The following is a 26518-nucleotide window of genomic DNA, read 5'->3' as shown; positions in this document are numbered from 1 at the left end:
CTTCATTCAGTCCTTAGAAAGGACCTGGCTCAAAAGTTACAAAGAGATAAGGAGAGACACACTCCTGATTTCTATGGTTTTATTCCTATGTCTTGTCTCTGATGTAAAATTTCAGACTACTAATGGGAATCTGGAATCACTGAAACAGCCTAAAAAGACTGACCCTTTGTACCTCCTTTTCTAGCTTCATCCTTTTCTTAACAAGAAAAGTATGATGGGGAATTGGGCTAGAGGAGGAGGATTTTGCCAACAATATACCTTTTCTACTGCCAATTGGTATTAGTAACAAACACTCTGAATTAAACTGGAACATTCTACTTTTACTTACAGCTTCAATCACCCCCACACTTATAAAAATAGTCACTCACTTTCATATAGCGCTTACTATGTGCCCGACTCTGTGATAAGCACTTTACCATTATCTCATTTGATTCTCACAACAACCTTAGGAAGTAGGTGGTATTATTATCTCCCTTTTGCAAACAGGGAAACTGAGGCCAACAGAGGTCAAATGCCCACGGTCACATGGCTAGTTTCTGAGGTTGGATTTGAATTCAAGTCTTGATTCCAGTCTCAGTTCACTCTATCCACTATGCCAACGAAACTGAGCCACGCAGCAGCATATTCCCCTAAGCCCAAAATCCTGAGGGCGTAAAATGCCTGAATTATCAGATCCTACTGACAAAGAACAGACTGCTTTAGTACTATAAATTATAAACTATTCTACCCTCCAGGCAGAACTTTTTTTCAAGCAGTTCTACAAAATTTTCATAAGAGACATCAAACATTTCTGGGACTGATTTTAATAAAGATTTTGACTTTCCCTATTAGATTTCATTTTACTTCTACCTCCAAAAGCATACCCATGCCCTGATCTTGAACAAGTGAGAACGCTTTTCTTATTGTAGTCTGACTGCTATATAGCTCTCTTTCCCCAGCCCTTCCCCCAAATTCCTCCTACAAAACAAAAACAGGCCAGTAGTCAATAACTCTGATGGAAACAGGAAGGTTCCTCCCATAACCTGGGATTTTCTCTCCCACACCATATAAAACAATCAAGGGAAAAGTAGAAACCCACAGAATACAATGGTAGTGAGACACACCTATAGGCAATATATGGCCAAAGCAACACATGACTTTGGTCCTACAGGATCCCATGTCCTTTTTTCTATTTGTGGGGTTCTCATGCTTCTCCCTTCCAGGCATATCATCTCTTTTTGTTGTTTAGTCATGTCTGAGTCTTCATGATCTCATTTGGGGTTTTCTTGGCAGAGATACCAGAGTGATTTTCCATTTCCTTCTCCAGCTTGTTTTACAGATAAGGAAACAAAGACAAACAGGATTTCGTAACTTGCCCTGGGTTATACAGCTAGTGTCTGAGGCCAGATTTGAACTCAGAAAGATGAGTCTTCCTGATTCCAGGTTCAGTATTGTATATACTGTGTCATCCAGCGTCTCTGTGGATCAGGTCATTCAGCTGATCTCCCTGGTTCCATTTCTCCCCATAGTAGACTTACAACTGCCAGGGTTATTTTTATTTTAAAGCCACAGTTCGCTCTCTGCTTTGTTGCAATGTCCTTGGAGCTACCTTTACTGACTGTCTTTAATGCTCTGACCCTGGTCCCTGATACATGCAATATCTCCCTCCTGGACCAGTAACTGCTGCAAAGCATCATACAGATGATGAAAGGGGAATGATGAAGATGATGACGAAAGGGGAAGAAGAAAGAAATCCTCACACCCTCTGTTGCCTTCTGGTTTAGGCACAAAGGGAATGGCAAAGAGTGATACTACTGCAGGAGCTAGGTTTTTCATCCATTAATGGTTCTCTTCTAGATTTCCAGGGGTTACCCTCCACAAAGTTTCACTGCATTTACTCTTTATTCTAAAGTTGGTAAGCTAGCTTTTAAAAAACCATCCAGAATTATGGGAATACGGTGATATTAATAGAGAAGCTGAAATCCCCTGCAACCACCCTAGCAGGATTTAAAAATGTGCCACTCTGCAAAAAAAAAAAAAAAATCACCCCCACTCAATCCAGGAAACCACAGAGGGATCTCTGGAATCCTGTGGAGACCCTAGGATAGACAAACTAGGGTGGGCAGAGCCCAGGGAGACCTCTAAGAGGCCTAGTACAGTACCAGCCTTTCCACCCTCGTGGCTAAAGTAGCCTCTGTGTATTTGTTGTCCAGCACAGCACTCAAGCCCTATCTGGAAAAAAAGACACTAGGCAAAATTCAGTCAGATCAGTCACTGAAGCCTGTAGCAGGAACTCTGTAGGGCCCCCAGTAATAGTAGGGAAAAGATACTGGCAGAACCCACAGCTGGTGGAGGTGGTCCTATAGTCCCTTGGCAAGAGGGATACCCCAGCTAGAATCCAGCACCAAAGCAGCCCCAAAGTTCCTCAGATAGAGACCACTATGTTTAGGACAAGGCAGGATCTGGCCATCTGTTCAGTTGTGAATATTGACCAAATAAACCCCTCCACCCCCATGACAGGTAGATGAGATAAGCAAATCAAGGAAAACTCTTGAATATTATGTGGAAATACCTTGGTTTGACAGGCACCTAGGGGATGTACCCTGAGTATAGTTACCCCAAAAACAAGTCTGGGTAAAGCCTTGAAGAAAAACAAAATGTTCTGCTCCTACAAACCATAGGGGTACTTGGAAAAAATTAAACAAGAGATACAGAATGGAAAAGCTAGGGAGGAGAGTAAGGCAAGGGAAATTAACATCTTAGAACAGAGGGTGGAAAACCTCACCGAAGACCTTAATATTCTAAAAACAGAATGGGCTAGAAAGAAAATGACTCGATATGAGAAGAGATATGAAAATCAAATAAAGAATTGAAAAAAGAAATAATAGCTGTCATTTAAGTAATTTAATTTATATAAAAGCAAGAAAATACGTGAAATATAGTATCAAAAACAACTAACCTGTAAAAAAGGCAGAGACAATCTAAGAATTATCAGACTGCTGGATTCCATGATCATTAAATCAAGATACCATATTTCAAGAAATTGTAACTGAAAATTACCTAGAACTCTTGGAAATAGAAAGAATCCACCAGTCACCTCTAGAAAGAAACCTCAAAATGAAAACTAATAATGTCAGAGCTTCCAGGTAAAAGAAAAAATTGTACAAGCAGCCAAAAAGAATTAGTTCAAGTACAAAGGAATCAAAATAAGATCACACAAGACTTCTCAGCTACCACATAAAGAAGAAAAGTATTTGTAATAAAATATTCCAAAAGACAAGAGATAAAGTTTTTCAGTCAATGATAAGTTATCCAACTAAACAAAGTATCAACCTGCAGGTGAAAAAAATAGACCTTTATTGGAATAGAGCAGTATTTCTCAAAATTTTTTTTCTTAAGATCTTTTTGTATTCTTAAAAATTATTGAGGATCTCTTTACATTCTCAAAAATTATGAAGCACTCCAAGAGTTTGTATATATCTACTTATAATTATAATACTGGAAATTAAACCTGGTAAATTTAAAATATTTATGTAAGAAATAACTCATTCAGGCTCGGGAGGGGTGAAAATAAAAGAAAAATTTATTAGTTGCCACTGAAGTGGCAGGTGTCTCGTTGGATAGACACACCTTTATAAAAACGAAAACAAGCCTTAAATAACAACGTCCAACCACAAAGTTCCACCCCTGTCCCCCCCATTGGCTGGGTAATACAGAGCATACAACTTTCTGATAGCTACTACACAATTCCCCCTGATATGTTCCCTCTTCTGCTACATGCATTGTATGATCATTAATATGGACCTTCAGCCCTCCCAGACAAGGAGAAGTTAATATTCATAAGTTTATTACGCATGAGCATTCCAAGCAAGATTTAACCTATACTGTACCTGGCTGACTTCTAACCTCAAAACAGGATATAAACCAGTTGGATCCTTGCTTTACCCATTCTCTTCTGTGTGAGACACAACTCCTTTGTTATAGCTCCCATTCTGTTAATTGTTATTCTGAATTTATGGAATCAAATTTCTCCATTATATCTCTCAATTTTCCTCTTCTTCTTCTAGAAGATAATCTAGTTCTAATCTATGCTGATAGTGTCTTCCACATCAATTTATTATCCTGCATTTGCTGCAATTCAAAAGACTTTCTGGCATGTATGGATCCCCTAGATTTCATAAGTCATATATTATATAATTTCCGTGGAAACAAAAGTGCTAATCATTTATTTATTAATTTATTAGCAATGATAATAACAATAACAGACCCTTATATGTTAGCATTTTCCAAAACAAAAATTTACAGAGAAGAGTGGTATCATTGTACATATTTTTTCAAATCTCTCTAATGTTTGGCTTTATGGAGGACAGTTTTAAATCTGCTTCGGTTAAAATATGTAATTTTGGTTGAAATGGGAAGAAAATGCATCCTCATGTAGATATGTAGTTGGAAAAAGGAGAAGTAGTTTACACATCTCAGTATTATTATACAATGTTTTGACCTTGTGGATGCCCTGAGAAGATCTTAGGGATCCTCAGGGGTCCATGGATCACACTTCCCTGATCAAAACATTCCTGATCAAAAGCACCAGAACAAAGAAGACATTTGGAAAGGAAATGGAGGCACCAAGAGAAACACAGAAAGGAACACTTTTTGTTTAATTGAAAGAGAATGCTGGGATGAATTGTTTACATGTTGATAAGGAAACAAAAAACAAAGCTTTTTGGAGCCCTAATATCTTTAAGAGTCATAGTGAAATGCTAAATTATAGAGGGTCTATGGGTTGTTTTAGTCTATTTTAATGGTGTTAGGAGAGACAAAAATAGGACTGTTAGAGGACTGTACTGTAAAAGAAAGAAAGAAAGGGGAAAAAAAAATCACTTGCCTAATAGGGATGCATAAGATGAGTTAAGAAATAGAAAGGTATCAACAGAATGGATTAGGGACACAACATACACAAGTGAAAGAACCTAATTTATAGATCTAAAAAAAGTAATAAAATTCATATGGAAGATCAAAAAGTCAACAATCTCAAGGGAAATAATGAAACAAAAAAGTGGGAAGGAAGGAAAACTACCAGTACTAGATATCAAGCTGTACTATAAAACAATAATCATTAAAATAATTTGGTACTATTTAAAAATAGGGCAGTTAACAAAACAGATTAGGGATATAACATGCAGAAATCAACTTAGTTGCCTAACACTCATAACCCCAATAACCCCAATGATCCTAGTTATTGGGGGGGGGGGAGGGAAGAAATCACTATTTGACAAAAACTGCGGGGAAAACCCAATAGCTGTCTGGTAGAAATTGGGTTTAGATCAACACTTCACACCATACATGAAGATAAACTCCAAATGGATATATATGTACTAAATATAAAAGGTTACATCATCAATTAGAAGAGCAAGGAAGAAATTATCTTTCAGATCTATGAATAGGAGGAAATTTCATGATCCAAAAAAAATATATAGAGAGGATCACAGAAGATGAACAATTTTGATTATGTAAAATCAAAAAATTTCTGTATAAGTAAATCCAATGTAGTAAAAGTTAGAAGCAAAATAGGTTACTGGGAAAAATATTTGCAGCAAGTTTCTGTGATAAAAATGCTATATCCAAAATATATAAGAAATAGATTCAAATTTATAATAATAAGAGACATTTCCCAATAGATAAAGAGTAAATGGATATGTACAGGCAAGTTTTTTTGAACAGGCAATTTTCACAGGAAGAAATCCAAGCTATCAACAACCACATGAAAAAATGTTCTAAGATCACTAATAATTAGAGAAATGCAAATTGGAGAAACTTTGAATTTCCACCTCACACCTATCAGAGTGGCAAAGATGACATAAAGAGTAAAATGACAACTGTTAAAAGGGCTGTGGAAAAACAGGTGTACTGTTGGTGGAGTTGTGAATTGCTTTGGAAAACATTTTGGAACTATGCCCCAAAAGTTACTACACCGTATATGCCCTTTGATCCATCTATAGTAGTACTACGCCTATACCTCAAAGAAATCAGAGAAAGAGGAAAACAATCTTTATATATACTTTTAAAGGTTCTTTTTGTGGCAGCCTGAAACAGAAACTTAGGGAGTCTCTTCCTACTGGGAAACAGATAAGCAAATTATGATATAGGAATGTAATGGAATATTATTGTTCCATGAGAAATAATGAGATGGACCATTTTGGAAAAAGCTAAGACTTCTATGAATGGATGCAAAATAAAATGAGCAGAACTAGAAGAACAATATACAATGACAACATTAGGATGAAAAACAACTCTGAAAGAGTTTACAACTTTGGTTGTTTCAGTGATAAACAGGAATCCAGAAGATACAACTCATCTCCTGCAGAGAGGTGGATGATGCACGTTTATATCGAGGGTTTTGTTTTTATTTTTTTGATGCCCTTCGTCACAAATGCAGTAGTTGTTTGAAACAGAATTCAAATTTGTGTCTTTATGACTTCAAATCCAGCACTCTATCCACGCCACCACCTAAGAAAGTTATTAGATTACTCGGGAGTTCTGAGGACCTTTACCAAGAGGCTCTAAGCTTTAGATGAGGAGTGGAGTCCTATATGGGCTAGGTGACCAGAAACTGTCAGGTTTTGTCAGTACTTTTCAGAAACTATAGAAAATTTATGGCTGGACGTGGAGTGATGAATAGGAGCAAAGATCAAGTCCTTACTGTGTGCCTAGGCTAAGAGATGAGGATAAAACAAGCCTCAGGCTTCATAGTGGTATAAAAGGTATGCACACTTGGGTAACTTTCTGGGCATATTTCAATTCAATAAATATTTATTAAGTACCTACCATCTTCCAGGAACTATGCTAACTAAGCATTGGGATTACGAATAAGAAAAAGAAAGACTTTGTCCTCAAGGAGCTTATAATTTAAACCAGGAAGACAATGCACAAAAGGAAGCTGAAAATGGGGAAGGGTGCAGGGGAGAATAGGAGAAAGGGAATGGGAACATGATGTTTACTAGAGAATTATCTGGAAAGTTCAGATCTGAGCCTTCTATAAAGGAGAGATTTCAGCTTACCATGGGTGACCCATGATGTTCTGTGGAATCAAATCAAGCTGAGATGAAGATGGAAAGTAGAGAGTTCCAAACTATTTTTCACAATGGTTGGACCAATTCACAATTACTAACAATATACCTATTTCCCCACATCCCCTCTAACACTTGTAATTTTCCTCTTTGCCAGTCTGATAGGTTTGAAGTGGTACTTCTTGTCTTGGGAGGAGACTATTGAGTGGGAACACCTAGGTGGTGCAGTGGATAGAGTACCAGTGTAGGAGTCAGGAGGACCTGAGTTCAAATCTCACCTCAGACACTTGACACTCACTAGCTGTGTAACCTTGGGCAAGTTAACCCCAACTGCCTCATCCTGTGTCATCTCCAGTCATCCTGATGAATATCTGGTTACTGGATTCAGATGGTTCTGGAGGAGAAGTGAGGCAGCCCTCCCTCACTCAAAAACAAAGTCAAGTGCAAGTCATGTCACCATTTCTCTGATGGCATGGTCTTCTTCTTCGGCAACGAAGGACGAACCAGAGACCATTGAGTAGATCATAGACTCCTGAGACTGGCAGCCACACCCAACATAAACTGCTGAGTTTTTCTTGTTTTCCACAAATTGAAAACAATAGCTTGCTGGTGCTAGACCCCCCACTGCTAGCGCCTTCCTTCTGAAACAATCATCCATTTACACTGAACAAGTCTCAGTGCAGTTAAGTTAGTGAATCTTGTATTTTGTATGTATACAGTTGTATTTTGAATTCGATTGTGGCCCTGTTTTAGCCTTCCTCTGTATCTCCAGTGGTTGCTAGTGTTGTTCATTCTGTGACCCCCAGCATCATAGCATGCCAATACTTTCCATGGGGTTTTCTTGACCAAAGATACCGGAGTGCTTTGCCATTTGCCTCTCCACCCGCTTAACGTAAATGGAGGTTCAGTGACTTTTCCAGGGTCACAACTCAGGTCTTCCAGGCTCCAGGCACAGCACTGTAGCCGGTGAGCACCTAGCTGCCTCTGCCTGGCATGTGGTAAATGCTTAATAAATGCTTCACTGGCCGTCTAGAGCCATCAATAAGCATTCACTAAGTGGCCACTCTGTGCCAAGTGCCTGGGCTACAGAGAAATCACACAAACACACACACACAGACACACACACATACAGAGAAACATACACACAGACACATACACAGATACACACACACAGACACACACACACACAGACACACACAGATGCAGATACACACAGACACAAAGACAGACACAGACACACACACATATACACACAGACACAGACACAGAGAAACACACAGATACACATACAGACACACAGAAACACAGAGACACATAGACACAGACACAGACACAGACACACACAGAGACAGACACACAGAGAACAGACACACACATAGACACACAGACATAGACAGACAGACACATACACACAGAAACACACACGCAGAGACACAAAGACAGACACAGACACACAGAAACACACACAGACACAAAGACACAGTCACAGATACACACACAGTAACACAGACACAGACACGCACATAGACACACACAGAGACACAGACACACACAGACACATACACACACAAGACAGACACACAGATACACTCCAATCCTTGCTCCCAAACAACGAGGAGAGAAAATGTGAGGAAAACCTATTGAAAATATTTTTATTTGACATTTCCAATCCCGTTTTAAAGACTTCGCAGTAAATCTAGGACAGGGCAGCGGAGACTCCCGGTTCCGACCAAGCCCGGTGAAGTCGAGCCAGAGCCGCAGACCAGGGGCGAGGGGTGAGTGCGCATGTGTGGGGGGAAGGGGCGGGAGGCGAGCCAGGGAGCATGCGCGGTGGGGGTCCCGGCTCTTCCACGCTTCGGAACTCCCGGGAGCTGGTGGATCCGGAAGCCGGACAGGGTCGGCTTCCGGGCTTGTGGGTGTGCGCGCGGGCGGGGAAAGGGGAAGGCCAGAAGGGGGCTGCTGGGTGGGCGAGCCGGGCCGGCCCGCGACGCGCTCCCGCCATGCCGGGCATGGTGTTGTTCGGCCGGCGCTGGGCCATAGCCAGCGACGACCTGGTCTTCCCGGGCGCCTTCGAGCTGTTCCTTCGGGTGGCCTGGTGAGTGCCGCGAGCCGGGGCTGTGGCGGACGCTCTCCCGCCGCCCTCCCCGGTGGCCGCAGTAACCCTTTCCCCGAGGCTGCAGGGCCTCCTCCCCTTTTCTCCCAGCCACCCCTCTTCTCCCCTCCCCGTCCCGGGAAGAAGCGGACGATGGGTTACCTCGATCCCCCTTTCCTTAGCTTCCTTCTCTCCGCCCTCCCCCCTAAACCGCTCCTCTTCCTCCTCCTCCTCCCCGCCCACTGTTAGCCGCCTCCCCTCCCCCTCCCCTTCTCCTCTCCTCCCTCTTCCTCCCCCTTCCCCCTCCCGCCCAGGCCGGGGGCTGGGGGGAGTGATTGAGTAGCCGCCGATCGCGGAACACTACCGCCCTTTAAAGGCTGCGGGGGCCTAACCCCGGCTTCGAAGGGGGAGGGAACCTGGGTTCCGTTCCGCCTCGTGCCGTCTTATCGTCTTATCGCCCTCGGTGACCCGAGGCAGCTTCCTCCTCCGGTTGGGTGCCTGACAAGGAGCCGCCCCTCAGCCCCGCGTGCCTTTTCCGTGGCCGTGCTCCAGGCCTGGAACGCCCCACCTCCTCACCTTTGCCTCCCGGCGTCCTGATAGCGCCTCGCTGTAATCAGTCCCTAGTTGTTCAGCGTGGGGTGTGTCCGGCGTCTGGTACTAGGTATTCTGGGGTGACGGAGGTTAGACTGCCCCACCTTTGGCCAGGAACCTTGCCTCGTGTTCCTGCGCCCTGTCACTGGCCTTGTGCGCTGTTAAGTGCGTGGTGATGTTCCTGCTGTCCCCCGGGCTCCTGTCATTCCCCTCCCCTCCACCAACTGCTGGCGCGTTCCTCCAGAGGTTACCTCCCTTTAATCAATAATCAATCAACAGCCATTTTTTAAGCACTCTGCTATGTGCCAGGTACAGTGCTAAGCAATAGGGATGCAAAAGAAATTCAAAAATAATTCCCGATCTCCAGGGCCTTAAATTCTAACGGTGGAGACAATATACTGGCAGCTCTGTATGCAGGGGGCCGCTAGGTTTTGGTGAGTCGGACCTGGTCGGGAAGACCTGACCTGACCCTCTTTGCCTCAGTTTCCTTGTCTGTAGAATGAGCTTTATCTGTCAGATGAGTAGTCTCTGCCAAGAAAACCCCAAATGGTGTCATGAGGAGTGGGGTTGAATAAGAACATGGAAAATACCAGTTCATATCTCTGATTGTGAACTCATGAAGGTCCAGGGCCTCTCTTTGTAAACCCGGTGTGTGTGTGTGTGTGTGTGTGTGTGTGTCTGTGTCTGTGTGTCTGTGTGTGTGTGTCTGTCTGTGTGTGTGTGTGCCTGTGTGTGTGTGTGTGTGTGTGTCTGTGTGTGTGTGTCTGTGTGTGTGTGTCTCTCTGTGTGTGTGTCTGTGTGTGTCTGTGTGTGTGTGTCTCTCTGTGTGTGTCTGTGTGTGTGTGTGTGTGTCTGTCTGTGTGTGTGTCTGTCTGTGTGTGTCTGTGTGTCTGTGTGTGTGTGTCTGTGTGTGTGTGTGTCTGTGTGTGTGTGTCTGTGTGTGTGTCTGTGTGTGTCTGTGTGTGTGTGTCTGTGTGTGTGTGTCTGTGTGTGTGTGTGTGTGATTCAGCTTCTACTATACGTGGTAGGTACGTAAGTGCTAGTTGACTTGTTCATTTGGATGGCACTAGCAGTTGGAAATATGGGTCTAGTCCTCTTGCAGAAGGTGGGATTTGAGTTTAGTCTTTTAGGAAGTCAGAAGGCAACCAAGACACAAAAATACCCATACATGATACATAGTATAAATGGGAGGTGATCTCAGAAGACAGGCAAGAGCAAGAGAGGGGGAGGGGCCCGGGCCCCCTGGGAAAGGCTTTTTGCAGAAAGTGGCCTTTATTTAAGTCTTGAGGAAAACCAGGAGACCACACGCGCGCACACACACACAGAACCATGTACTTACAACATATACAAGCTATATATATAAGGAAAGCAATAGGGTGGGGAGGTACATTGGGAGAAGTATCTTGCAAAAGGTGGAATTTGAGTTGTCTTGAAGGAAGTCAGAAGACATCATGCAAAGACTTTGTGTCTACAGCAGAGGTTCCCAAACTTATTTGGCCTACTTCCCCCTTTTCAAACAAAAAAAATTTAGTGTCCCCCTGGAAATCTACTTTCTTTAACTCTTTAATGATTTTTTTGAAATTGGCATCATTTCAAAAAATATAAAATATTTTTAAATGGTGCATCTTAAATTTAATAATTTATTATAAATTTGTGGGCTTTTTCCTGCATTGAAATTTTGATGACACAATATTGCTTCATGTAACTGTTTGGTATATTGTAAACAAGTCATTACACACTCACATTCTTGCCAGTGCATGCTAGACTTCCCCAACAAGGCTGTACAGGCTCTACTTGCTTGGCAGCTGTTGACAGACTTGACCACTGATCGGTTATAACTTGCATTTTATGCGTTTATTTGGAAAATAATGTAATCAGAACGACTTTAACTGTTATACAACAGATGAAACATGTACAAATGGCTTTTTGAAATTTTCTTCTCTTCTTTCCTTATGCTTCCATTGCCCACCCTTATTTTTATTCAGTGCCCCCCAATTGCACCAGAGGCTACTATTGCCCCACTCCCCATTGTTCTGTGCCCCCTAGGGGGCTGTATCACCTACTTTGGGAACCTAAGACAGGATATACAAAGTGTAAGCTCCTTGAGGGCAAGGACTATCCTTTTGCCTCTTTTTGTATCTTATATGTCCTATAATTATCATATTTGCTCCTCAACAATTCAGTGAGATAGGTACTGCCAATATTCTCATTTTAACAGATGAGGAACACATAGATTTAGACTTAGATGGGACTTCAGACTTTTATCTTATTCAACTCCCTCATTTACTGAAACTCGGAGATATTAAGTGACTTGCTTGACAAAGAATTTTTAGGGAGAGGCATTTGATGACAAATCTTGTACCATTCCTTTTTTTTTGTTTAATATTTTATTTTTTCCCAGTTATTTGTAAAAATAATTTTAACATTTTTCTTTCAAAGTTTGAGTTTTCAATTCTCTACCTCCCCACCCCCAACCCCCATTGAGAAGGCAAGCAGTTTGACAGAGGTTATATGTGTATAGTCATGCAAAACACATTTCTATGGAAGTCATTCTGTGAAAGAAAACACGGATAAAAAAAAACAAGAAAAATAAAGAAAGTAAAGAAAAAGTATCTTTGATCTTCTTTCTCTGGAGATGAATAGAACCTTTCATTATAAGTCCTATAGAATTGTCTTGGATCATTGTATTGCTGAGAATAGCTAAGTTATTCATAGTAGATCATTATACAGTATTGCTGTAACTGTGTATAGTGTTCTCCTGGTTCTGCTCATTTCACTTTGCTTCAGTTCGTGTAAGTCTTTCCATGTTTCTGTGAGAGCATGCTGCTTATCATTTCTTTCTTCCCCCCTACATAATAGTATTTTATTTGTTACCAATTGCATGTAAAGATAGTTTTCAGCACTTACTTTTATAAGATTTTGAGTTACAAATTTTTCTCCCTCTCCCCTCCCCTCCCCCAAGACAGCAAATAATCTGATATAGGTCGTACATGTCCAGTTATATTAATCATATTTTCACATTAGTCATGTTGTGAAAGAAGAATCAGAACAAAAGGGAAAACCACAAGAAAGAAAAAACAAAAGTGAAAATAATTGATCTGCATTCAGACTCCTTAATTCTTTCTCTAAATGTGAATAGCATTTTCTATCATGAGTCTTTTGAAATTGTCTTGGATTATTGTATTGCTGATGAGAGCTAAGTCTGTCATAGTTGATCATCACACAATGTTGCTGTTAACTGTGTACAGTGTTCTGATTCTACTCACTTCTCTCAGCATCAATTCATGTAAGTCTTTCCAAGTTTTTCTGCAATCTGCCTGCTCATCATTCTTATTGCACAATAGTATTCCATTACATTAATATGACACAGCATGTTCAGCCATCCCCCAGTTGATGGGCATCCCCTCAATTTCCAATTCTGTGCCACCACAAAAAGAGCTGCTATAAATATTTTTGTACATCTGGGTCTTTTTCCCATTTTTATGGTCTCCTTGTGAGACAGACCTTGTAGTGGTGTTGCTGGATCAAAGGGTTTGCACAGTTTTATAGCCCTTTGGGCATAGTTAGGGTTTGCACAGTTTTATAGCCCTTTGGGCATAGTTCCAAATTGCTCTATAAAATGGTTAAATCAGTATACAACTTTACCAGTTAGTTACCAGTTAGTGCTTTAATTTTTAATTTAATTTTCCCACATCTCCGACATTTGTCATTTTCCTTTTCTGTCATGTTAGTCTGGCAGGTATGAGAGTTGCTCAGAGTTATTTTAATTTGTACTTCATCAGTAGTGATTTAGAGCATTTTTTATATGACCGTAGATTGCTTTCATTACTTTGTCTGAAAACTGTCCCTTCATATCCTTTGACCATTTATCAGTTGAGGAATGGCTCTTATTTCTATAAATTTGACTCAGTTTTCTGTATATTTGAGAAATGAAGTCTTTATCAGAGAAATGTACTAAAAATTTTTTTTCACAGTAATGATTATCAGGTATTTCTCTCAATCTTATCTTCTTCCCCCCTCATTTATCCTGCTCTCTTTTTCCTTTTACTCTGTCCATTCTCAAAACTGTTTTGCATCTGACTTTTGCCTCCCCCAAATTGCCCTCCCTTCTATCACCTTTCCCCCACCTTCCACCCCCTTCCCTTCCTACTTTCCTGTATGGTAGGATAGATTTCTACTCCCAACTGAATGCATATATTATTCCCTATTTTAGCCAATTCCCAGGTTCATGTCCCTCTCTGCTTCCCCCATTTTCCCTTCCACTGTAAAATCTCTTCCAGACCTCTTTTATGTCAGATAATTTATCCCATTGTACCTCTTTTTTTCCCTTTTCCCCAGTGTACTTTTTTCTCATTCCTTAATTTTATTTTTTTAGATACTCATACCATCACATTCTTTGTCTATGTATTCACTTTCCAACTGCCCTAATCAAGAGGTTTTTAGAATTTATAAATAGCATTTTCTCATATAGGCATATAAACAGATAAACCTTATTGACTCCCTTATGATTTCTCTTTCCTGTTTACCTTTTTATGCTTCTTTTGCATCTTGTGTTTGAAAATCAAATTTTCTATTCATCTCTGGTCTTTTCTTTAGGAATGCTTGAAAATACTTTATTTCATTGGATGTCCATTTTCTCCCCTAAAAGATTATACTCAGTTTTGATGGGTAGTTGATTCTTGGTTATAATCCTAGCTCTTTTGCCCTCCAAAATATCATAATCCAAGCTCTCTGATACTTTAATGTAGAAGCTACTAAATCTTGTGATATACTGACTGTGGCTCCATGATATTTGAATTGTTTCTTTTTAACTGCTTATGGTATTTTCTCTTTGATCTGGAAAGTCTGGCATTTGGCTGTAATAGTCCTAGGAGTTTTCATTTTGGGATCTTTTTAAGGAGATGAGTGGTAGATTCTTTCAATTTCTATTTTACCCTCTGGTTCTAGAATATCAGGACAGTTTTCCTTGATAAATCTTTGCAAGTTGATGTCTAGGCTCTCTTTTTGATCATGGTTTTCAGGTAGTCCAATAATGCTTAAATTATCTCTCCTGGATCTGTTTTCCAGGTCATTCTGGTTATTCCAGGTTATTTTTCTAATGACATATTTCATATTTTCTTCTATTCATTCTTTTGATTTTGTTTTGTTTCTTATTGTTCTATGAAGTCATTAGCTTCCACTTGCCCAATTCTAACTTTTAAGGAATTGTTTTCTTCCGTTAGCTTTTGTATCCCCTTTTCCATTTGGCCAGTTCTACCTTTTAAGGAGTTCTCTCTTCAGTGAATTTTTGTATATCTTTTTCTTTTGACCTATTCTTTTTTTTAAGGTGTTATTTTCTTCAGGTTTTTTTTGTGTGTGTGCCTCCTTTACCAAGCTGTTGACTTTTTTTTTGTGATTTTCTTGCATCACTCTCATTTTTCTTCCCAATTTTTCCTCTACCTCCCTTACATGAGATTAAAAATCCTTTTTGAGCTCTTCCATGGCCTGAGACCAATTCACATTTTTCTTTGAGGCTTTGGATACTGGAATTTTGACTTTGTTGTCTTCTTCTGAGGGTGTGTTTTGATCTTCTTTGTCACTGTAGTAACTTTCAGTGGTCAAAATTTTTTTCTATTTGCTCATTTTCCAGCCTATTTCTTGACTTTTAACTCTATGATAAAGTGGAACTTTGCTTCCCAAGTGGAGGGGGCATATCCCAAGCTTCAGGTTTTTGGTGTAGTCATTTTCTGAGACAGTACTGGGGACTGGTAAGTTTTTGGCTGTTCCAAGTATGATATGATATGATATGATATGATCTACAGCAGGCCTGTACAACTTGCACCTGCAGTCCGCTTATGGTCCCCTGCTTGCAGCATACCAGTTTTGGAAGGCCCACTAAAAATGTAGAGGAAATCCTTTGGTGTGCTGCAGTTGGCCCAAGGGCTGTAAGTTGTGCAGGCGTGATCTAGGGAGGGATGGGTTACTGTGCAATGGTTTGTGAGTGACCACAAGCACTCTTTTTAACCCCACCACAAGCTCTGCTATGCTAGTACTCCTGCTTGCACTGAGACTACCACCCAGGACTGAGATCTGGATCCGAGTCTAGGAAATGCAGCAGAGTTCTGCCCCAGGTGCCAGCAAGGGGACCCCTATAAATCTCCTTTTGATGCTTTGTCTGATCCTTTTACCATCTGCAGACTGAGAGGTCTGGAAACAGCCATTGCTTCCACTGATTCAGTGGCCTGAGGCCTGTTCCTGGTTTGCTGGAGCTGGTGCAGCCTTCGCTAGACTGTGCTCCATTCTCATCTTGGTGCAATAGACCTTTCTTGCTGACCGTCTAAGTTGTCTTGGGCTGGAAAATTGTTTTACTCCGTCTTTTTGTGGATTCTGCTGCTCTAGAATTTGCTTAGAGTCATTATTTAAAGGTATTTGCTTCTATACTAGCCTCTATACAAAGCTAGTAAATGGCAGAGGTGAGATTGGAACCTAGGTCAGCCTTATTTCAAATCCAGCATTTTATTCCCTACTCTTGCTTTCTCTTTCCCCCAGGGCAGTGGCTTATTTTAGACTTGTGGTAGGTAGGTTGGTTGCTGCTTAGTAATAATCCAGTATATTGAAGATACTGGGGAGCAGAGTAAGAAAATGCTCTAACTCTAGAGGTGAGATCCTTTTTAAAATATTTTTATTTAAATTTATTTATTTAAGTTTTCAACATTCATTTCCACAAAACTTTGGGTTCCAAATTTTCTCCCCATTTCTCCCCTCCCCCAACTGCAAAACACCAAGCATTCTAATTACCCCTATCACCAGTCTGCCCTCCCTTCTAACATTCTTCCCTTCCCTTATCCTTATCTTCTCTTTTGTCCTGTAGGGCAAGATAACTTTCTATACCCCATTACCTATATTTCTCCTTTCTTAGTTGTATGCAAGAACAATACTCCAGTTGTTCCTAAAACTTTGAGTTCCAAATTCTCTTCCTCCCTCACTCCCCACCCATCCCCTTTGGAAAGGCAGGCAATTCAATATAGGCCATATCTGTGTAGTTTTGCAAATGACTTCCATAGTAGTCGTGTTGTGTAAGACTAACTATATTTCCCTCCATCCTATCCTGCCCCCCATTTCTTCTGCTCTCTCTTTTGACCCTGTCCCTCCCCAAGAGTGTTGACTTCTAATTGTTCCCTCCTCCCATTGCCCTCCCTTCCATCATCCTCCCCACCCTGCTTATCCCCTTATTCCCCACTTTCCTGTATTGTAAGATAGGTTTTCATACCAAAATAAGTGTGCATTTTATTCCTTCCTTGAACCGAATGTGATGAGAGTAAGCTTCATGTTTTTTCTCTCACCTCCCCCCTTTTTCTCTCCACTGAAAAGTCTTTTACTTGCCTCTTTTATGAGAGATGATTTGCCCCATTCCATTTCTCCCTTTTTTCTCCCAATATATTTCTGCTTAATTTCATTTTTTTAAAGATATGATCCCATCCTATTCAATTCACCCTGTGCTCTGTGTGTGTAATCCCACCAGCAACCCAGACACTGAAAAAAGTTTCAAGAGTTACAAATATTGTCTTTCCATATAGGAATCTAAACAGTTCAACTTTAGTAAGTCCCTTATGATTTCTCTTTCCTGTTTACCTTTTCATGCTTCTCTTGATTCTTGTGTTTGAAAGTCAAATTTTCTATTCAGTTCTGATCTTTTCATCAAGAATGCTTGAAAATCCTCTATTTCATTTAAGTGAGATCTTTTTCACATTGTCTTAGAAATTACAGTATTTCCTAAGCCAGAGACTACTGCAAAAAATATCAGAATTCTAGATCTAGAAGGGATTTTAGAGGACAATCCCCCTTTTGTGGATGAGGAAATTGAGGCCCAGAAAATGGTAGTGACCTACCCAAGGTGGTTCAGCTAGTTATTAGCAGAACTGTCAGTATAAGCCACCCCCATTCCAGCATTCTTTTCAGTGCTTCATCATATTAGTTTCATTTGCCATATTAGTTTCAAAGTTTATCAAAACCAATATTCCTGTTGCTGTGTAATCTCTAGATCTAATAATATAGTAATTCATTTTATTTTTTAAATTTCTGATACTTAAATATATGTTTATAAGGATATATCTTCAGAGATGTCTAAATTTTTGCTGCTAAGGGAAAGAATAGTATAGATGTAAAATCAGAATTTTTTGGTAACTTTTATTTAAAATATATCCAAATGACTTATATTCACAGTTAAGTAACCTTACACTTCAATTCAGCTATAAGGTTGGAATTTTTTTTAGTCTTCTTTTTTTTAGATTATTCTATCCAAATAGCCCAGACTTACATTAACTAATTAATTAGTTTGCCACTTAAAATCTCTAGTTACTAGACAGGTGGTAAATAGAAACTTAAGTACTGACAAAATGAATGCTGAAAAAATGTGTTCCTACCATACTTAAGCTACCAAGTAACTGTGGAATTATTTTTTGCCCTTGTAATATATTTTACCTAAAACCCAATGAGCCTCAAAAAGAACTTGGAATATTTTTTTGCCTTTGGAAGCAGTGAATAAATTATTGTTATTTTGGTTTCTGACAGTGAGGGACAAATGTTTGAACAGCTATGGGAAAGCCGTTTGGTCTGTGAGATTTGTTCTGTATACTCAAATGATAGAAATGCAGGAAGATAAAACTACGTCAGTATATTAAAATAAAATACAAAGAAAAGACTGTAAATGTTCTCAATTGCATTTTTAAAAAATTCCTGGATTCTTGGTTATTTAAAGATTAATTTTCATTTTTTATTACCAACTTTGCTACCAGAGTAAAGATACTCTGACCTTGGCGTCAGAAGACCTGGATTTGAGTCCCAAGTCATACTCTTAAAAAAGTTAAGCGCTACAAGGGACATTAAAGAGCATCTAGTCCACTCTTTTTACTTTATAGATGTAGAAACTGAGGCCCATAGAGGTAAAATGCCTTTGCTCAAGATCACATAAGAATTAAATAACAGAGCTGATCTTTGAACCCAAATCATCAGTCTCTTTAGCACATCATCATGCCTTGCCTCTTTAATCATGTGACTTTGGACAAATTACTTTTAGAATCTTGGCTTTTTCAGCTGTAAAATGGGGTAAATGAGATTTGAAATACCTATCTTACAAGGGTGTTGTAAGAATCAAGTAAGATTTTATATATATATATATATATATATTAGTGTTACGTCACTAAATCCCTTCATCGTTGTTGCTTGTTGGTTAGTAGAATTTTAGGAATTAGTACTTGAAATGAAAATGACAAAAAAATCATCAAAATAAAAAGATAGTTTTAGTGCAAAGATAATGTAAAATGGCTTACAAACTTTAATGCATTGTTTAAATGTTAGTACTTAACTGTGTGAAGTTAGTTTTGTTAGGGACTCTTTTAGAGTCATTTTATTGAATAAGGACAATTACGTAAGAATTGACAAAGTGAAGCTAATTTTAAAAGAGAAAATAAGAATAATGTTTCTCACCAATTTAATTGTTATTAGTAAAAACTCTTTAAGTTACCCTTGGTTTATTTTGAATAAATGCTGACAAATACGGTGTTGATAAACTCCCCATTTGCTTTATTTACGTACTGTTTAATATAGAGATGCTCTACTGGTTCATTTTCCAAAATAAAATGACTTGTACTAATTCATTTTTTCTGCATTTTCTGTCGTTTCTTTGCAGGTGGATTGGAATTCTTGTTTTGTATCTTAAACAGAAAGGAAAGCTTAATTGTGTTGGGGGAGCTTTGTTGAACAGCTATCTGATTGTACTCATTATTCTTCTGGCTGTTATAATATGTGTTGTATCAGCAGTTGTGTATGTCAGCATGAAAGGTAAATATTGAAACTCAGTGTTTAATTTCTTGCCACAGTTTTTAAATATGTATCTCGTATTCCATGAATTTTTTTTAAAAAATTAAAATTTTTTTTGCAAGGGTGAAGAAGCTCTTTATTTGTATGCTTTGCATTATGAATAATCATTGTATTTGGTAATATGCTACTATACTCTTAGCCCTCTGATAAGGATGATGGGAGGTAAAGAAGCATAAAGATTTGTATATTGACATTAACTGAGAGAGATCTGATCCTGCTTAACTATTTTATGTTGGATTTAGATTTTTTTCTGTGATACTAATGTTTATTCCATCTTTGAAAATATAGACCTGGTTTTATTTTTATTTTATTTTTATATTTTATTAATGTTAAATTCAAATACAAAATGAGAAAACAAAAAAATATTTCCATGTACACTGTAGAATATAAGAGAGCATTTGGTATAAAACAATAAGTTTCCATTTCATGAAAGCCTTTGTAATAAATTCTACACATTGTTTTTAAAGCAGCCCAGCTTTTCTGTGCTTCCTTCTAGGTGTTTTTTTGGTTGTTTTTCTCTGCTATGTACTTTTTATTTTTATTTTATCACTCCCTGCCCTGCTACAATTAAATATGAATATATACATACATATCTACAAGCATACACATATACACACTTATACTATGCATATTTCTATTTGTCCTTTCTCTGGGGGTGGAAAGCATCTTCCTTTATATGCCCAAGTCTTTCCATATTTTTCTAAATCAACCAGCTCATACTTTCTTATATCACAGCAGTATTCCATCACAATCATATCTGAGAGATTGTCTGTGAAACTTTTTTCCTCTAATTTTCTGCTTTCCATCTAATCTTGACTACATTGATTTCATTTATACAAGAAAATTTTAATTTAATCAAAATTATCCATTTTACACTTCAACAAAATGCTCTTGCTTTATAGCTTAAGATTGGGCACTATTGAATCTCCTTCCTTTACATTTTTTCCCCTTAGTTTCTTTAAAAGTCCTGATTTTAATATTACTTAAAAATATGTTGAAAAAAGTAGCCAGGTTGCAGAATTAGTAACAGGTTTGGTAATATGTTTTCCTTTTTTAAAAAAATGTTTTCATTCTGCAAATGTTCTTATACAAGCTGTCTATAAATTAGGGGGGAAAGTCAAAAACAAATAGCACAATCTGGATACTTTTAAGTGGTGGGTTTGAAAGAGATCCTTAAGAAATGTTTGTTCTATATCAATCTCCTTTTCTGTGAAGGGGGGAGTATTTCTGGGACAGATGAAAGCTGCACTGATGAGAGGCTCAGTCCTTTGTCATGCATGGATCAGGTTGATGACCTAGAGATGGGCAGTATTTGCAGGTGCTATTTGCTGCAAATGACGCAAACTAATATTTTGTACTCCAACCCTATGAGGCAGGGTCAAGTGTCTGAGGCCAAAACAAAAGGAATTGGCAAAAAAAAAACCCCAACATGTTATTTCAACTCCAACAGCATAGAGCTCCAGTAAAATAACAAGAACACAGACTAACAAATTCAGGTAGAAAGTGGCTATGTGTCAGTCCATGAAAATTCTCAAACCAGGGGATTCAGTATAGATCCATATAACACAGGGAACTAGGCAAGACAATCCTGACTTATCCCAGAAAAGCTCTCAGCTCATAGTGGCTAGGATTTTAAAAAAAAAAATCATAGCTCTATTCACTAGAAAACATATTTGCCAAATGCATAATGACACAATGGTAGAAAGTACAGTTAGTATGTTGGGTGGCTGTAATGCCAGAAAACAAAATTTTAAGATGAGTGAGTATAAATTAGAGGGTAGCAGATTACAGCTTAGTGCCAGGTATTTCATAAACGAGTAGCTGTCTATCTCTGGAAATACTCACGTCAAAACTACTTGTTGTAGAGGTAATTCTCGTATTGAGAGGGAGATTAGACCAATCCAGGGGTGCACAACCGCGACCTATGGTCATATGTGACCCTCTAGGTCCTCAAGTGTGGCCCCTTGACTGGATTTGTTCTGTGAAGTTTGGATTCAGTCAAGGGACTGTACTTAAGGACCTCGAGAGCCACATGTGGCCTTGAGGTCACAGGTTCCCCACCCCTGAACTAGTTGGTCTCTGGTTCTTTTTAACTCTTCAAACTCTGGAATTCAGAGTATAATACATGGTCATTAGTCAGATTTTAAATCTGTTAAATATCTAATTATTAAATAGTTATTAAGTATCTAAAGTTAAATTATCTAAAATCCAGAGAAGCATCATAGCAACAGTAGACTAAAACTCTGGTCTTAATTTTATTATTGATTCTTAAATTCAGTTTTTCTGTTTATATAATACAGTTATCTACTCCTTGAACATGATAGGTGTGAGATAAGAGATAATATGAAATATATTTGTATGTGAAATATTTTGAAGTCTTCAATTTAACATACATTATATACCTACTATATGTAAGACTTTTTGTTTTTTCCTAAGGAAGGATGTCATGTAAATTTGGGGGTTGTACTAGATAATCTCTAGTATACCTTCTAACTTTAAAAAATTTTTTGGAACTTTATTTTCTCTTATGTAATTTCCTAAAACTGAATTGTCTTCTTTATATCACCACATTTTAGTATTCCCAAGATACTATTTGAATTCATTGATCCAGAGGGATCACTTAAATGGCCTGAGTGTCTTAATAATGAATTTTCCAAATGTGTAAATGTTTTTGCTTGTTTCACTTTGAATATAAGGCAGCTTGTTTGATAAGTTGCCAAACAGCAATTTAAAAAAAATAATAATTTCTATAATATTTTAATTTTATTATTAATTTAATGTTTATTGCTTATTGCCATTTGAAAAGTAAAATTAGTTAAATCTCCACATAATTCTTGATAATCTGAATGGTATAGAGTAGAGAGTGCTGGACTTAAAGTTAGGGAGCTCTGTGTTTAAATGCATTTACTAGCTGTGTGACTCCAAACAAGTCCGTTTACCCCTTTGAGTTTCAGTTTCCTCATTGGTAAAAAGGGAATAAAAACACTAACTGCTTCACGGGGTTGTTGTAAGGGTCGAATTAATACGTGCAAAGTGCTTTGTAAACCTTAAAATACTGTATGTCGTTATTATACCTGTCATTTGAGTTTTCCTTTCTAACATGTAATATTGCACTTCTTAGAAATGTTACTTACGATAGCCTCACAGGAATAGATTTAGTGCAGTGGTTATTTTAAAATATATGTCAGTGAAGAAGTAAGCATTGAATTACACCAAGTTTTGGGAATACAAGTACAGCAATCTTTACTTGCAGAGAAGCTGCTGGTCTGCATTGAATGGAATAAGCTTTTTCACTTGGGTAGTTTGATAATTCTGAAACAAAATATCTTAGGGCAAAGCTTTAAAGTAAAAGGATGAACTCTAAAAAAAAAAAAAAAGTAACTCACATTGGTGTAGTATTTTAAAAGGCATAGAAAATCTTTTCCTCCCGACAACTCAGAGATGTTGGTGATGCCAATATTATTCCCATTTTATAGATTAGAAAACTGTGGCTCAGAAAGGTTAAATGATTTGCCCATCGTCAACACTGCTAGTCAGTGGCCTATCTAGGATTCAAAGTCAGGCTTTCTTACTTTGGGCTTAATTTAAATGAAATTTTCATTTGTAGGCTAAATGAGAATTCCCTGTAGGGAATGTTTTAGAAGGGATTTTTGTTTATCTGTAGATTGAGCTAGATGGATTCTGAGGTCCATTCTACATTTTGTGATGTTGTTTTTGAAATGTAGGCTGAATTTTAATTTTAAGGTGTAACATTTAGATTGTTTTCCCCTTAAGATACAGTATTTAATTTCTTGGACTTTTTTGTGCATCTCCCCACACATTCTACTTTGATAACTGATAATTTGTAATTGTAGGTATAAATTCAAGAGTTGACAAGCAACTATTAATCTAGTTGGGTTTTTTTCCCCTTTTGGTTGAAACAGGATCTAATCATGTTCCATTTCGATGGTTTCTCTTCAGATGCCACTATATGATTATGGAGCTATATCTTTCTAAAGATGACTTTATTGAGCCCATTGTACTACCAATTTAAGGGGAACACACTAGGAACTGGGCAGGGGAGAGTAATGGTTGTCCTCCTGTATGAAGTTGTATTTGTTGTGAAAAGAAATTAGATTCTAAGGGGCTGAGGTAGGGAGAGAGTACATCTGAGGTGTGGGCTGCATCTTGAGCAGAGGGAGGGAAGCAAGAGATGGAATGTTATCTGTAGGAACAGAAAGTATGCCAGTTTGACTAGAACATAGAATGCTTGAATAATGTGCAATACCTTGGAAAGGTGACAGACTGTGAAGAACTTGAAATGCCAGCCCATCAAAAGAGTTTCTGTTTTATCTGAAAAGCAAGTGGAAGCTAACAGTGTCTTGAGTAGGCGAGTGACATTGTGAGACCGGTACTTTAGGAATATCTCCATATGGCATTGTGTGGAGGATGGATCAGAGGAGAAAGAAAGTGGAAACTCTGAGACAAAAATCAGGAAGCGTTTGCAGTAGTCTGGGTAAGTGGTGATGAGAGCTTGAACTCTGATTGCCATGTGAATAGAGAAAAGGAGATGGTTGGGAGAAATGTTGTAAAGGTAGAATGGACAAAACTTGGCAATTGATTGCTTTCAAAGGGAGGAGAGATAAGATTAATGGATGGCTCTGAGATTACAAACCTGAGTATCTGGAAGGATAGTGGAACGCTTAACAGAAATAGGGGTGGGTATTAGGAAGAAAGGTGTATTTGGTAAGAAAGTTAAATTAGTTTTTTTTTGGACACATCGATTTGAGATATATGTGAGGCTTCCAGTGGGAAACCTCAGATAGGTGATGATTTAGGGTTGGTAAAGAATGATTGGATCTGGGTAGATTAATCTGGGAATCATTTGAATTTGGGTGAACTTTATGATTCATTTCATTTGGATTTTTTATATTTTTGCAAATATTTGTTACATTCATAAGTTTTATTGGCATATAATTGGGAAAAATAATTTCCTACGTTCATTTATCGTTTGACTTTTTCCGTTTTAATGTTGAAAATTAGGTTTTCTTTTCTTCCAGGAAGACTGATGGCATATCTGTTTTATTCAAAAAGTTCTCCGCTTTATTTATCAACTCAATTCAATGTATTTTTTTCTTTTTAAAAACATTTTTTTTCTTCTGAACAAAAAGACGAAAAAAAGAACATTTCCATGTACACAGCACAACACAGAGAGAGGCTTCAATATAAAATCATGAATTCCTGTTTCAGACTGTTAACTTAAAAAAAATAAAACCTATGCAATAAATACTACTCATTTAAAAAGCTACTCAGTTTTTCTGTGCTTCCTTCTAAGTTTTCTTTTGTCCTCTGTTGTGTACTTTTTATTTTTTCTTTCTGCCCACCACACCCTAGAGGATACAATTAAACACAAATATATGCATATGCATGTATGTATGTATGTATGTATGTAAAACCATACTATACGTATTTCTATTTATCAGTTCTTTCTCTGGGGGTGGGTATCTTCCATTAAAGTCCTTTGTATGTAGTTGGTTTAAGTATGACACTCAAGAAGAATTAATCATTCAGAGTTGTTCATAGTACAAAGTTTCTTTTACTTTGTACAACCTTCTCTTGGTGCTGCCCATTTCAGTTTTCATTATTTCATGCAAGTCTTTCCATGTTTTTCTAAACTCGGTCAGCTCGTCATTTCTTATAGCACAGTAAAATATCACAATCATAAACCACAACTTGTTTAGCCATTCCCCAACTGAAAAGCATCTATCAGTTTAGCCAGTTTGATAGGTATAAGATGATATCTCAAAGTTGTTTTAATCTGCATTTGTCTAGTCAGTATTGTTTTAGTGCATTTCCTCATATAACTCTATGTAGTTTTGCATCATCAAAAACTGCCTGTTTATATCCTTTGACCATGTATCAATTGGGGAATGACTTTCTTATAAATTTGAAAAAGTTCTTTATATTTGAGAAATGAGACCTTTATCTGAGAAATTGTCTGTAAAATATCCCCCCTCCCCAATTTCTGCTTTCCTTCTGATTTTGGCTACGTTGGTTTTATTTGTACAAACAAAACCTTTTTAATTTAACGTAATTGAAATTACCTGTTTTACACCTCACAATGCTCTCTGCCTCTTGTTTGTTTGTAATTGTTTTTCTATTCATAAATCTGATAGGTAATGTGTTCCATGTTCTTGTAATTTTCTTGTGCTATCTATCTTTAATATCTAGGTCATGTATTCATTTGGATTTTGTCTTGGTAAATGGTTTATAATTCAGTTAAATTTTATTTCAATTTTTTGTTAATTTCTTCATTGATTTTCAGAATTTCCGTTTTGATGATTATCTGGAGTTCTTTAATTTGTTATTACTTTCTAGATTTCTTTAGTTGAATGCCCAATTCATTGATATGTTCTTTCTGTCTTTTGTTGATAAAAAGTGTTTAGAGATGAATTTTCTCCTCAGAACTGATTTAACTGAACGTGGTAGATATACAGATTTTGATAGTATGATCTTGGAGGAATATCTAAAAATGGATCATATTGGCAGTGGTCCCAAAATTAGAGACCTTATCTCTCAGACTGTGTTATTCATCTTGTATGTCAGGATACAAGATACTACTTGGACATTTCTTGTGAAGCCAGGTGAAACAAGGTTCCTTTGCATGAGCAGCAGTGGCATTGTAGGTCATCTTTTGTTCTCTTAAACTTGTTCCTTCTCGCCCCCCTCCCCCTTTAAGAATTTTGTTCCTGATTAACCTGTCCAATGATTTACCATCCCTTTTATTCCCTCTCTTCTTATTTTTCCTCCCCCTTTCCCTTAATTTTCTCTCTCTGGTTTCCCTGTTGAATTTCTGTACCTAACTCTTCATGTAGTGTGTGTGTGTGTGTGTGTGTGTGTGTGTGTGTGTGTATGTGTATGTGTGCGTGCGTGTGTGTGTGCATGTGTATTC

The 26518-nt window shown here is 38.1% G+C and overlaps 1 protein-coding gene across 1 annotated transcript in view; it reads left to right on the top strand.

The window, feature by feature from the left end:
- Nucleotides 1–8867: 8867 nt before the first annotated feature.
- Nucleotides 8868–26518, top strand: part of DAGLB (diacylglycerol lipase beta) — a 59271-nt gene continuing 41620 nt past the window's right edge. Inside the window, exons 1-2 of the mRNA XM_072597861.1 lie at nt 8868–9141; nt 19397–19548. Of these exons, the coding sequence (XP_072453962.1) occupies nt 8870–9141; nt 19397–19548 (424 nt within the window). The 5' untranslated portion in view covers nt 8868–8869. The remainder of the gene's footprint in view (nt 9142–19396; nt 19549–26518) is intronic.

Source organism: Notamacropus eugenii, chromosome 3 (genome assembly GCF_028372415.1).
Source record: "Notamacropus eugenii isolate mMacEug1 chromosome 3, mMacEug1.pri_v2, whole genome shotgun sequence".
Classification (NCBI taxonomy): Eukaryota; Metazoa; Chordata; class Mammalia; order Diprotodontia; family Macropodidae; genus Notamacropus; species Notamacropus eugenii.
This window is presented reverse-complemented; position numbering and strand designations above follow the sequence as displayed.